Source organism: Lontra canadensis, unplaced genomic scaffold, assembly GCF_010015895.1.
Source record: "Lontra canadensis isolate GAN:19392208 unplaced genomic scaffold, GSC_riverotter_1.0 scaffold63, whole genome shotgun sequence".
Taxonomy (NCBI): Eukaryota; Metazoa; Chordata; class Mammalia; order Carnivora; family Mustelidae; genus Lontra; species Lontra canadensis.
The window spans coordinates 4621928-4636836 of NW_022631057.1; the positions used below are offsets into that span (position 1 = coordinate 4621928).

The window sequence follows — 14909 nt, forward strand, 5'->3', positions numbered from 1 at the left end:
GTTCCTTTCTTTCCTAATCCCAACCCCAAACTTGGTGGGAAAAAACACCACAGTCAAAAGTAATAAAATCAAGCGAAATTTTAATTCAGATAATACATTTGAGTTGTATACTTGAATGATACGCTTGAATTTTCTCCTGCAGTGGTTTCTAACCATGATCTCAATTTCCCGAATTGAGGACACAGGAATTATTTTTACAGATTTTTTATTTAATAATATTTACCTACGATATGTCTGGCAATGTTCTGGGGGAGGAATACTGAAAAGGCCTGATTTGGGAACAAGTTTGATGTCTTCAACGAATGACAGGAATTTTTTGTGGCGTAGCATGTGACCAAGGAAGAGGATGATAGCAAATGGAATTGAATAGTTAATCAAGGGTCAGATCACCCAGACTTTTGCAGGCCATGTTTAGGACTTAGGATTTCTTTCTAGATGCATTGGTAAGCAGTGGATGTCTTGAGCTAAGGAGTGGTTATTATGTTGATCTGCAGAGTGATAGAAGCAAGGACACTGAGAAATAATTAAATAGTCTATTTGAATAATTAAATAAGTAAATTAAATAAATAAATAATTAAATAGATGATTAGATAATTAAAATAGTCTATATGAAAAGAGTTGTTTGAATGGAAAGTTGCCCCACAGCTGAGGCAAAGACAGCATTTTAGGGTGATTTTTTACTGAAAAGTGCCAGAAAATGAGAAAAGAGAATTCACCACTACCTTGACTAACACAGAGGTCATTGTGACTCGAGTAGCTTAGCTTCGGTGAAGTGACTGGCACAAAAGGGTGAGTGGTGTGTATATAAAAGAAAATGAGAGATGAGGAAGTGGAGAAAATGAGAATATAAAGCTATTTAGAGGAGTTGTGGCAGGAAAGGGAATAGAGAATTAAGGAAGCAACGGGAGACGAGGAGGTGAATCGCGCTTTTGGGTCTTGCGTGTGTTTTGATCGTCTAATGTTGGAACAGATTCAGTATAGTTGCATGCTGGTGGGAAACAACCAGAAGAGAGGGGAAATGATGATGCACAGATTTGCTTGGGGGAAAGCCCCACACTTCCGGTGTCGCAGGTCCTGTGAATACAGAAGTCATGTGAGAGGAAAGGAGACCCACCCAGGAGGTGGAGAACTGGATTTTCTCTACTCAAGTGAACAGTCATAGGTTTTTCCAATACCCCTACCAAGGTCCACGTCTAGTCATGCATCGAATCCCATTCATTTTCACCTTTTTTGACATTGTTTCTACATGTAACCTTTTTTTCAATGGGAAAGAAATGTATGGTCTGGGTTTTGGTAGCTGATGATCTAGGTTTGGTATTCTGGTCTTATTCTTTATTAGCCACCTGACTGTGAAAAAAATCACTTAACTTCAGGGAGTCTCAGTTTCTTCTTTTACAAAATGGGGATGACAATAGTCATAATAATAATAATAATAATAATGTGCTCCAGAATTCTGTACTAGAAATAATACAAAAAGAACTAGCACAGTGCCTAACCCATATCAAACTATTGATACATGATGATATTAACTTGATCATTTGTAGTAATAACGGTAATGAAGCCAACATTACAGATTCAATAAAGTTGCTCATTGGTGTTGCCTTCTCTCTTTAGGTATTGGAAATGCTGTTTTTAATGCACAAAGCAGTGAAATATTATTCAGGAGCAATGGGAATATTACCAGAGAACTCACCAATATCACATTTGGTTTCAGAACAAGGGATGACAATGTGATCATATTGCAGGCAGAGAAGGAGCCTGAATTTCTTAATATTAGCATTCAAGATTCCAGATTATTATTTCAGTTGCAAAGTGGCAACAGTTTTTATATGCTGAGTCTGACAAGTTTGCAGTCCGTGAATGATGGCATATGGCACCAAGTGACTCTTTCCATGACGGACCCACTGGCCCAGGCCTCCAGGTGGCAAATGGAAGTGGACAACCAAGCATCTTTTGTGACCAGTGCAGTTGCCACCGGGAGCCTCAACTTTCTGAAAGATAATACAGACATTTATGTCGGTGACCGAGCCGTTGACAAAACGCAGGGCCTGAAAGGGTGTCTAGGTACAATAGAAATCAGTGGCATTTATCTCTCTTACTTTGAAAATGTTCCTGGTTTCACTAATAAGCCCCAGGAAGAGCAGTTTCTCAAAATCTCTACAAATGCAGTGGCTACTGGCTGTTTGCTGTTGAATGCTTGCAACTCCAGCCCCTGTTTGCACGGAGGAAATTGCGAAGACATCTATAGCTCTTACCACTGCTCATGTCCCTTGGGATGGTCAGGGGCACGCTGTGAACTCAACATTGATGAGTGCTTTTCAAACCCCTGTATCCATGGCAACTGCTCCGACAGAGTTGCAGCCTATCACTGCAGGTGTGAGCCTGGATACACCGGTGTGAACTGTGAAATGGATATAGACAATTGCCAGAGTCACCAGTGTGCAAACGGGGCCACCTGCATCAGCAACCCCAATGGTTATTCTTGTCGCTGTTTTGGAAATTTCACGGGAAATTTTTGCAGGTGAGCATAACATTCAGGTAAAGCTCCATTTTCCTTGTCAAATTGGAAAGCGTTCTGAGCTATGCATCTGTGAGCTGTGCTGAACAGGAGTGACATGGGTCCCTTCCATCACAATATGGTCACATAGATGGGATCTCACGTGGTGGGGATGTTCCACAAGGAAGAATGGTAGTGTTTTGCCCAGATTTGAAGCAAAACATTTTCTCCAACATCTTCATTAGAATATGTCTTATGAACTGTAGTCCCAGAGTTTGACAGCTTTAAGGTCTCAAGAAACAAATATTTTTTGCAATAAAATGCAAAAGCTTATGGTTTTTTTTCTTTTCTTTTCTTTTTTTAAAAAGATTCCTTTATTTATTTTTAGAGAGAGACAGAGAGCAAATGGGGATAGAGGGAGAGAGAATCTCAAGCAGACTCCCCACTGAGTACAGAGCCCAGGCGGGGCTAGACCTCTCAACCCTGAGATCATGACCTGGAGCCAGAATCCAGAGTCAGATGCTTAATTGACTGAGCCACCCAGGTGCCTCCCAAAAGCTTGGTTTTCATATTGTTCGAGGAAGCATGACTTCTACCCCTAAAACAATGCCCTCGGCTATTTCCGGCAGGTAAATCTTGTAAAATCTTGAAAAGTCTATGGTAAATTATAATTATATTTCTAATATAATTTATAATAATTATAAATTATATATATTTATAATATATATAATATATTATAAATTATAATTTTGAGAAAGCAAAATTATGACTCATATAAATGAACATGTTTTGATGTTTTCATTTAAGTCATTAATTAATGAGGAAATAAGTATGATATAAAAACCAGGTCAAAGGACAACCTAATTATTTATATATGTATGTATATATAATAATTGTATATATTTTTATTACCCACATAAACATAAATATATGTACATAGAGATGAGGAAATGAAGTTGCTAATAAATGCAAAACCATTTAATCTTTTATAAAGCATTACAATTAATATTTGAAAGTATATTTTTTACCATGTGACAGTTATATCACTACAGGCAAACTCATTTCCATTTCAGTGAGCAGGATCCATTCATATTAATGTCATTTTTCCACAACTTATAGAGTTGTAAAATAGCTTAGTGAAGAAAATCTAAGGCATACACCCTACAAAATCAAACAATCCTAGAGGGTCCTTTATATACCATGCAACATTCTATCGAAAGACTACTCAGGAATATCTTTTGCCCATTTCGACATATTTCACAATTTTTTTCTAAAACTACTAAAACAGTCTTTTAATTCTAGTAATGACCTCCATCTCGTGTTACATAAACAGAAATAAGAAACAGTATTTTCCTGCTCAGTCACATAGCTTCAGTGTTTCCATGTAGAATTCATTATTTTATAACTTATACTGCTTTTAAATTCACTAAAAAATTGAGTCATTATGGGGAGGTGAGAGGATTATTAATAACAAGTAATACATTCCCAGACTTTGGCAGAAACACCTAGAGTGGGTTGGCAGCCTGTAGACTTACACTAACTCAGAGCTGGTACCCTAATGGGATGAGTCTCCCAGCAGACAGAACAGGTAGCCATACCTATAATAAGATGTATTTATCTCCATAACATTTATTGCTGTTCAGAACCCGTGAAGGCAGGGCAAAGTATTAGGTGTCAGTGTTGACATTTTAGTTGTACATCACTTTCCATGAGTTAAAACGGACTCATTGGCCAACACGCAAAGTGCCTGTTTTAAAAGCAAAAGACATTCAGGATCAAAATTAATAGTATTGCTGTGGACCCTTTGGATAAGTAAAGTAAACATATATGCCCCAGGAACTAGTTCTCCAGTATTTTTTCCTGCCTAATTCATCAAAGTCAAGTTCTCAAAGATTAAAGTTCTCAAAAGTACCTTCTAATGAGATTCAAAAATTGTTTATTAAACGGAAGACGTATACAAAGCTTCACATTTGCATTGCTAATTGACCTCTTTCAAAGCCGGTTGACATTTTTGGTTCTTTTGAAAAGTCCTTATGATATTTTCTTTTTAAAGTCGAATTGATTAGCTCTTGTGGGAAGAGACACACTTACCGTCCTATAGGCTAGTTTCTCTGTATTAGCGGCAGCGCGCACAAGACAAAATTAAATTCATCTTATATTTCCTGAACATGAATTATGTACCAGATACCATGCACAGTGGGTCATGAACAACACTCCTAAAACCACTTCTGATCAGTCCTTTCTCACTCCTGGATTTTTCCTTTGCATTCAAGTTCTACTCAGCTTCTAACAATTTGTTCTGCCTTTCTAAGGATTCCTTATTACAGCTTTGCTGTAATAGAAAAGAGCCACCCTCTTGAATTCCCATACAGTTGCCCCCGAGTGCTACATACAGTCGTCCTGGACGGCATTTGGCTTGCATTCTGCTCAGCTATGAATCATTAGGTAGGGAACAGTGAGTGTTGGCGGGGTAACAGGAGTTCAGCTCTGAGAGCCTACAGAGAAATCACATGAGTGCTCGGGTACCAGAGTGCTGTCCTTGCTTTCCTGGCCTTCATAGAGATGCAATTTTCCGTGGCCTGTGTTGATTTATTAGCCAGGCCGCAGCAAGTTTCTTCCCAGCCCTAAATTTATTGCCACCCCACGGCACAGATCTTATCTCATCAATGAAAACTGTAGGAATGGAAGATGTATAATCTGCTCGTTACAGCGCCCTCCAGCAGGAGCTGTTTACAGAAAGTGATTGTGTCTAATGCAGCACAATTAAGCATCTGTAGCTCAGCCAGCCCGAGTACTTAATTAGTTTGGCATCAACTACATATATGAACTTTTCCAAAAAGTTTTCTTGAATGAAATGAACAAGATGAGCAGCTGTTCTTTTATCTCCCTAGACACACCAGATTACCCTCGACAGTCTGTGGGAATGAGAAGACAAATCTCACTTGCTACAATGCCGGCAACTGCTCCGAGTTCCAGGGTGCGTTCACATGTCTGTGCCGGCCAGGTTTTACTGGAGAATGGTGAGTCCCCTTAGAACTTTATAGAAGAAAATTCTGGGTTGAAAAACAGTGGGATAATACAAGGTTGATGTCTCCTCTCATTTTTCATCTCAGTTCCCATAGGAAAACCCAGGCTGAAATATAGGTCCAACCAGAGTCAGATAATAAAAAAGAAGAAAAATCACAGTTTAGGTCAAAGCAAAGAACACTTCATTAGCCAAGACTTCAAATAAGAAAATACGTGTTTTTGAAAAATGTAAAATGTGCTATTTTTCTTTCTGATAAGGACTTCTGGTTTCATGTTTCTTTCCTGCTGATTCTAATAAGCGATGCAAATATAGTTGTTGTTGAAGTAAAATAAAATATCCCTAAAAGATTGCCTCATAGAATGATCTAGAACCCCAAAAGTATATACACCTTAGCCGTATGAGCCAATCTTTCCCAGAGAAACCCTTCAATAGTTCTTCACCTAATATGGTGTCTTCAGACGATGGCTGAAAATGCAGCCAAATTTGGATATGCATTTGCCGGGCCAAAGGTGAGGTTAAAAATTAAAAAAAAAAAAAAAAAAAGTACTCCCCAGCTTTTCTCAGCTTCTCAAAAGGACCAGTGTCCTCAAAATGATTCTACACCAGGGCTCTCTCTATGCTCTTACATATCTCTATATGAGCAAATAATAAATAGTTAACCATTTGTTGAGCACTAAGTCATGCATCTTATAAATATCATCTCTAATTGTTATTCCTTTCACTTTGCATTTGCATAAACTGAGGCTGAGGAATTAAGTTAGAGGTTAGCTGCCAATGCAGGTGTGTGCTGCAGGGAGATCCCGCTGCCCTCAGGGCCTGGGCTCATCGTTTGGATATTCTGACGGAAATGAGTAAATCTTTGCTTGCAACAATTCAAAAAAAATGGGAAAAGTGCTCCTTCATCTCATATGCCATCCGGCACAAGATAGCGATCTGTGATCAAACTCCCCACATTGAACAAATTAGATAAATGAAAATACAAGGCATTTGACAGAGTTTGATTGAATGAATTTTTCTCAAAAGGGAGGTTAATAAAATTCTGGGTATAATTTGTGCTCCCTGACAACTGCAGTCTGGAGTCATTGGAATTCTCTCTTTTCCAGCTGGCTCTTTCGGCACAAGATACAGCTATTTTGCCATTTTTACAAAATAGCAGGCAATCTCAGATATACCTGCCTTTTACCCAGTCGGCATTCAGTGACAGATCGAGCTCTTGCCTTCACAGCCTGCTTCCAGCTGCGGCTCCAAGCAGCCCCCACAGACCCACCTTATGTGTGCACGGAAGGACGGGGAGCCCTCGAGCATATTCTATTTTCTAGTGAGCCCCTTCTACCATGCCACATACTGTTAACCCAGACCATTCAGCTGGCCTCCAATTCCATACTCCTCCGAAACAGTGCAAATATTTCCTTGTCCTAAATATTTCCTTGACCAACTCGTTCCCTATATTTAAGTGCTGGTTATTTCCTGCCTCCGTGTCACAGGTGAATGCTTCATGTCACACTCACGTTCAGCAGCACAAGGCACAGACTCATCCCAAGCCTTCAATTATTTTTCTGCTCCTCACACATTATCCCTATTTACAACAAACATTTCTTTTTCCTCCAACATTTGTTTAAAAGAGGAGTCTTGCATTTAAATGCAAATTCGTCTTTGAAATGTGCTAAGAAAAGGAAGCTCCAAGTTTTCCTTCCTCTCCGGGGACCCTTCTCTGGATCAACTTCTCTGTTCCAGATAGATTTCTAAAATAGTGACCACAGGTTTAATAGATGCTGTACTTTCAAAGTCCTTAAGCATGGTCAGTTAATTCACTGGGTGTTAATGGATTTATTTGTTTTGATTGTCGATCTATTAATTAATCTCTAATGAAAGCTCCGGTAATGTTTATAATGAATGTGTATGCGTGGTACTCTGTGCACTTCGAAAGAGAAAAAGGGGCGCCTGGGTGGCTCAGTGGCTTAAAGCATCTGCCTTCAGCTCTGGTCATGATCTTAGGGTCCTGGGATGGAGCCCGCATTGGGCTCTCTGCTCAGCGGGGAGCCTGCTTCCCAGCCACCTCCCCCCACCACCTGCCTCTCTGCCTACTTGTGATCTCTGTCAAATAAATAAATAAAATTTTTTAAAAAGAGAGAAATAGATAAGAAATGGAGAAAGAAGAGCCCGAGAAGACTGGAAAATACTAGAGAGTCTCCCAAGGCCTAGGGGCATGGGACTTCCTTAAGGTCCAAAGATACTGAAAAGCTGTGTTCCTGCAAATTGCCTCCTCTTCTGTCTGGCTAGACCCCCAGCTTTATAGTGTTATCCTGGCAGGTTGCAAATGATGGATGGTGTGAACACTCCAGCCCACCCAGGACAAAGAGTGCTTGGCAACCTCTCCCAAGTTGTCAGGTTTTGCTCAGATCTAATTGGAGAGGCCTCCTTCCAGGGCAGAAGCCTGAGCCAAAAAAGGAAAACAAAAATGTCTCAGCTATGCTTGGTATCCAGAGGGATAAGGAGCTGTTTTCCTGGGAAGAAATCTTTTTTTCCTTTATACTTCGGGTTGGCCCTCCCCACCCACCCTGCTATCCCCCTTCATTTTGAGCCTAGTGATAAATTGATGACCCAGGAAAGCAGGTTTTACCTTTTGGAGGGCGAGGAATGAAAAGTGGTTTACATTACACTTGGACATTGTAAGTTGCTCTTTTGGGATTCTTGAAGCTAGCATTTTATATAAATTGCCCAAAGTAAAAGAGATACTTTAGTTACTGCTCTATCCAGAGGCCTAACAGAGTGGCATATGGTAAGTGCTAAATACACAAGTACTGAACGTCTGAATGAAAGTGACTGGCGAGTTAGTCCGTGAGTTTACCGAAAAACAAGTTGTTAGCCGAACGTCAGGGGAAAGATGACAGTGTCCCAAGGAAGTGGAAAATTTCAGTATACCTTAGTATTGATATCACTTGTTGGGGAAAATTTAGCTTTTGAAAGTCATTCTACCTGAATATTTTAAAAATTACACTTAGCTCTAAAACATATTTATTAGGAAGTGAAATTTTCTTTTTTTTTTTTTTTTAAGATTTTATTTATTTGACAGACAGAGACCACAAGTAGGCAGAGAGGTAGGCAGAGAGAGAGGGGAGGAAGCAGGCTCCCTGTTGAGCAGAGAGCCCGATAGGGGCTCTGTCCCAGGACCCTGGGATCATGACCTGAGCCGAAGGCAGAGGCTTTAACCCACTGAGCCACCCAGGCACTCCAGGAAGTGAAATTTTCTAATTACCTGCTTTTGCTTTTTCTTGAAAAATAGGATTCCAAAAAGAAAAAGAAGATTCCAAAGGAAAATAATCAAGAATAAACTGTTTTTTCCTTCTATTTTTGATGGGCTTTCTTTCCCCCACAGCCCGAGGGCATGGATGTAGTAGAATCCTGACAGCAGGGGCACAGGTCTGCTCTGTAGACTCCAGGTTGGCAAAATACAGCCTCACGGTTCCCATGTGTCCCCAGTAAACTGAACCGAAGGTGGCAAAGATGCCAAATGCTCTTTGGGGACAAAACGACCATTCCTCAGGTTTTTTCTTGGTTTCTAAAAACTCGCACCTGTTTTTCTCATTCTAATTAGCTGGGCGTGTGTACAGATTGTTTCCCTTAAAAATGAAATTTGGGACAGGAATTTTAAGGAATGTGTCCCCACATCATGACGTGTATGTAAGTTGCATGGGAGTTGGTAAATCAGACCGTACTGTTCCAGGTAGATAAGGCAACCTTTTTCCTTTCCCCATTTCACAGCCAATTTATTCAAAAGAGACCAAGCTGCTGCTCTTTCTGTTTTTGTTCAAGGTGCGAGAAGGACGTGGATGAGTGCGCCTCCGACCCGTGCTTCAATGGAGGACTGTGCCAGGACCTGGTCGACAAATTCCGGTGCCTCTGTGACGCGGCCTTCGCGGGCGAGCGCTGCGAGGTGGACGTAAGCGGGATCTCCTTTTATGTGTCTCTCTTACTGTGGCAGAATCTCTTTCAGCTTCTTTCTTACCTCATTCTGCACATGAACGACGAGGCAGTTGTCGAGTGGGGTGAACAGGAAGATGACTAACACTCATGGAGACATTCCTGAACTTAGCCATTGAAGCTCCAGAAATGTCTTGACGCCTTTGAGACTCTAAAAAAGAAAAAAGAAACACTACCTTGAAAATTAAAATAAATTCAAGGACTGTTTGAAGCTACCATGAGTGTCATACGAGAGTATTAAGTATTTACGTATTTCAGCGATATATGTAAAAAATATTGTTCTTAACATAACCAGAAAGTTCTCATTGAGTGCACTTGTACAAGTACATTGTTTTTCTTAGTGCTTCCATGTTTGAGTGACGACTACAGTAAGAACTGATTCTCTCCCACACTCCATTTCTGTGTATACTTTTGTAGTGTAAGTTGCCCCGTGCACCCTGATCCTAAGGCATTTACGTTCTTTCGTTCCCGTCTATAATTCATGACATGACAGTTTGAAAATGACTAATTAAACTGTTTTGCATCCGTCTATGTTTTTATACATAGCTATTCAAATGAAGTGTTGCCAAATCTCTGGGAAGTTAAAAGTGTATATAAAGAGAAAGCAGGGAATTACACAAGATCCCTAAAATGGAGCAAGAAAATTTTCTGATCTAATTGGTATCAAAACTCAAATTATGCCTCACCAGTATACTTCCTGTTTCCACAAAACCTCTCCTCCAGTAGTGTGACAGGGAAACCCGTTTCTTTTTCCTGTAATAGTTTCTATTCAAATAGAGTACTTTTTGGTTAATTGTTTATAAATTTTGACCTTGCTGACATTCCTGTCAAATAGATTGATTTGAATTGCTTTTTGAAGCATATTTAATAAAAATAAGTACTGTTGTATATCCACACACCAAAAAGCATATATTATAAAACTTGATTTCTTGGAGGCATATTTTTCTAAAATTTGCAAGTATCATCTTTAATTATCTTTCTGAAAAAAAAACAGAATCATAGTAGCTTTCATTATCAAAATATATTTGACATTATATTTCTTTAAAAATATATACCTGAAATGATGGCTCTACAAAGTAAATTAATAAGATATGCAAAAAAATTATAGCTATTTCTTAGCTTTAATTGACTAAATATAATAATAATTGAAAGAACTTTATTTGAGAATATTTTTAATTCCTTCCACTGGCATGTTAGAATTTCTGCTAAATATCTCTGTGTGGGTATACCCTTCCAAAGAAGACATTGTGCTCTTTTAAATGGAAAAGTGGTTTGATCCTATGAATTAATTTAGAAAACAGCTACAATAACAATGACCTGACAAATATAGTTTTGTAAATGTGTCTATGTCTTTCGGAGCTGCCCTGGTTTGACAACACTTTGGGTGATATCCAATAGTCATTTGGCCCCGATTGTGTAAAGAAAGTTGTTTTTCTGTGGAAATGACCAAGGAAGACCTAAATATAGCAGTCAAAACAAAAGGACAAAATGGTATACCATAAAAACAAAGGAAATGGATTCAATTCTATCTTTCAATAGTCCTAGAAGATTTTATGCAGCAAATTCATATCCTCTAGGACACTGGCAGTCATTTCAAATGGGAAGCAATGGATTCTGAAGTCTTTCCTTCATCCTCCTTCATTTCCCTCCCATCCAGGCAGCACGCACCTTCCTGCTGTCTCAGATGGATCGTTTCCAGACTTAGACTTTGCGACAAGAGATTGGGGAAAACCCCCTTTCCATGTTTGCATGGAAGCAAGCACAAAATAGATTATGGCCACACACATATGGATTTCACATTGACTCCCTTTTTGGACATATCTGTACTTACATATTTACAGACCACTTCCATGTAATTTTTTACCTTCCAGATATATCTGAGTCATTCACAAACGCTTTCTCTCTGAAATTCTTTTATCTCTGTGTCACTGTCACTGTCAACCACTTTTCTATTTTCCACATGTCTTGTCATGAGATGCCTGACTTAAAAAAAAAAAACTTTCTTTGTTTTTCTCTATTTTTAATTGCATTGTGTATGATTCTGCCTTTCACATATTTACATAGAAAAATAAAACTTGTGTTTCTGTATCTCTACTTCTCATCCTCTGACAACTGTCTTCACTTGCCTTGACCGTGTCTTGCGTGGTTAAGATGTCCACAAGTCAGGCACGCCCATGCACATGCATGCATGCACACGCACGCGCGTGCACACACACACACACACACACACACACACACACCTCATAATGAACACCCAAGCATCAGTGCTCATCTTCCTGAATTGAGGTCTGCTTCCCCAGATGTGTCCCTGCAAAGTAAATACCTGTGGGCATCAAAATCAGGGTCCCATGTACTTTCCCTCCTTGGCAAGTATACCTCTGGCTGGCGTTCTAGAACTGATTATATCCCTAATTGTTCTCACTGTTGGTTTACAATGTCTCTGCCCATACTACGCATAGTTCAACCTGTTCCACAGAGAAGCCATCTCACCTAAATGACAGAAATTCACACAAACTCTTCTAGAACAAGTCTCTGAAACAAAACCTATATTTAGTTGTATACCAGATCATTTCTTTTTGCTTATTTTTAAGATTTAGTATATGAGCTAAATGGGGCCGTGTCTCTGTGTTTGGCCATGCCTCTTTCTTCTTTGTATGTGTATACGTGAAGAATGGTTTTTATTACTCTCCTTTTTAGGGAGCAGGGAAGTAGAGAAAATAGAAACGTTTGCAGAAATTAGTGTTCGGCCAGCATGAGGAAACAATTAAATTCCAGTAGCACTATTGAGAACCTATCTTGTGCCGGGGACCATGATGAACTGTTTTTAAATATACTTTTTTTCAGTATAAGAGCAACCAAAGTCTCTCACCTCCCAAAATCTTCACTAAATTGTGCTTAAAGATCCTTTTACCATTTCTGAAATTATTCAGCTTAATTTTGTAAAATTAAAGTGGGATTCCTTCTGGAAATGGTGATACATAAAATTTGAGTTTAGTGATTTAGGTAGGAAATCAATGAAAAGAAATCTGTGTTGTCCAACTACCAAAATTATTACTAAAATTATTACTATATGGACTACCTCCCTTCTTTCCTCTTTTAATTTATTCAACAATAGCTTAATGAATCCCTACCATGTGCTATGGTCTGGATTAGGTGATGAGAATACAACTACAAATTAGGCACTACGCTTGCTTACCACAAGTTGAAGGTCTGGTAGGAGATGTGGGTAAACAAACAGTGAAGGACAGTTCCTGGGTCAGTGTTAGGATAAAACTAAGTACCAGTTATAAAGCAGCACTTAGGAGGCGCATTTTGCTCAGTCTTAAAGGTGCCTGTGGAAAGTCTTAAAGCCAAAGCTGGGATTCAAAGGTAAACAGGTGTCAAGTTGGGACAGGAGGGACAGAATAGCAGAGACTGCTTCTGGCAGGAGCGGCTGCACAGTGACTGGAGCTTGAAGGGCAGTGGGAACACAGTAAGACTGAGGTTACAGAAGGACCTCCTAAGTCAGATCAATGACCTCGGCTTTTTCTCCTAAGAGCAATGAGGAGTCTTTAAAGGGGTTCAATCAGAAAAGTAACAAGATCGCACTCGCACTTGAGAAACATCAGTTGGGCTTCTGTGTAGAGAATGGATTAAAAGAAATGCAAGACTGGACCTCCAAAGACACAATTATGGGGCTATTGCTGTAATACAGATAAAAGGAAGTGAGCTTGGCGCTACGTTATATAGTCCAAGGGGATTCAAGGAGGGGTTGTTGAACAAAGGTTGAAGCTGTAAGACCTATAGCATGATTGTTTGGAGAAGACATAGTTCTGAGCAGATATTCCAGTTAAATTTGGTGAATGTTTAAAAGTATTTGTAGATTTAATAAATGAATAAATATAAGGTTCATTGGGATATCCAAATACTGTTACTATTTAGTGTGAATAACCCAATCTGGAATTCAAGAGAGATAGCTGAGCTGGGTGTCTAAATTTGGGTGTCATGTTATAGATCTATTGATACTTTGTATTCCAGTCTCCATATCTATAATCCATTTGTATTGTTTCTTATTATCTTTTCCAGTTTTATTGAGATATAAATGACATAGAACGTGTGTAAGTTTAAGGTTTGCAACTGGTTGATCTGATACACTTACATATTGCAAAATGGCTGCCATCAGAGCCTTAGCTAATGCCTCCATCTCATTACATAATTACCATTTCTTTTTTTGTGGTGAGAACATCTACCATCTATTTTCCTAGCAACTTTTAAGTGTGCAGTACAGTAGTATTGTGAACGGTGAGTCACCATGCTGAATATTTGAGTAGAACTTACTCATCTTGTAACTGAAAGCTGGTATCCTTCGACCAGCATCTGTCCATTCCCTCACCCTCTGCTCCCGGCTACCACCATGCTACTCTGTTTCTATGTTTCGTGCAATGTTTTTAGATTTTCTATATGAGTGGGATCATACAGTATGATATATTTATTTTCTGTCTGAATTATTTCACTTAACATTATGCCCTTAAGATCCAAATGGCAGCATTTCATTCCTTCTCATGTGGAGTAACATTCTTTTGCATATACATACCAGATCTTCTGTAGTCATTTACCTGTTGTTAAACATGTAGGTTGGGGCGCCTGGGTGGCTCAGTGGGTTAAGCCTCTGCCTTCGGCTCAGGTTATGATCTCAGGGTCCTGGGATCGAGCCCCGCATCAGGCTCTCTGCTCGGCAGGGAGCCTGCTTCTTTTCCTCTCTCTCTCTGCCTACCTCTCTGCCTACTTGTGATCTCTGTCTGTCAAATAAATAAATAAAATCTTTAAAAAAAAACAACCATGTAGGTTGTTTTCATACCTTGGCTGTTGCGAATAATGCTACAGTTAACGTGGGATTACAGATAGCTCTTTGAGACAATGGTTTCATTTCTTTTGTATATATACCCAGAAGTGGAATAGCTGAATTATTCAGTAGTTCTATTTATAACTCTTTAAGGAATCTCCATACTATTTTCCATAGTGCCTGCACCAATTTAGATTCCTACTGACTGTGCATTAGGGTTACCTTTTTTCTATATCCTCGCCAGCACTTGTTATGTGTTTTTGATGATAGCCATTCTGACAGGTGTGAGGTGATATTTCATTGTGATTTTGATTTACATTTCCATGATGATTGATGATGCTGAATGCCCTTTCATGTGGCTGTTGGCCATTGATATGTCTTCTTTGGAAGAATGTCTATTCAGTTTCTCTGCCCATTTTTTAATCAGATTGGGGCTTTTGGGCTATTGAGTTGTATGAATTCTTCATACAATTTAAATATTAACCCCTTTTCAGATATAAGATTTGCATATATTTTCTTGCATTCCATAGGTTGTCTTTTCATTTCATTGATGGTTTCCTCTGCTCAAAAGCTTTCTAGTT

General features: G+C 39.2%; 1 protein-coding gene across 2 annotated transcripts in view; it reads left to right on the forward strand.

Moving 5' to 3' along the window:
• CRB1 (crumbs cell polarity complex component 1) overlaps positions 1–14909 on the forward strand; it is a 138476-nt gene that overhangs the window by 95119 nt on the left and 28448 nt on the right. For both annotated transcript variants that reach the window (XM_032878194.1, XM_032878195.1), the window contains 3 exons: positions 1615–2521; positions 5389–5517; positions 9339–9465. In XM_032878194.1, the coding sequence (XP_032734085.1) occupies positions 1615–2521; positions 5389–5517; positions 9339–9465 (1163 nt within the window). The remainder of the gene's footprint in view (positions 1–1614; positions 2522–5388; positions 5518–9338; positions 9466–14909) is intronic.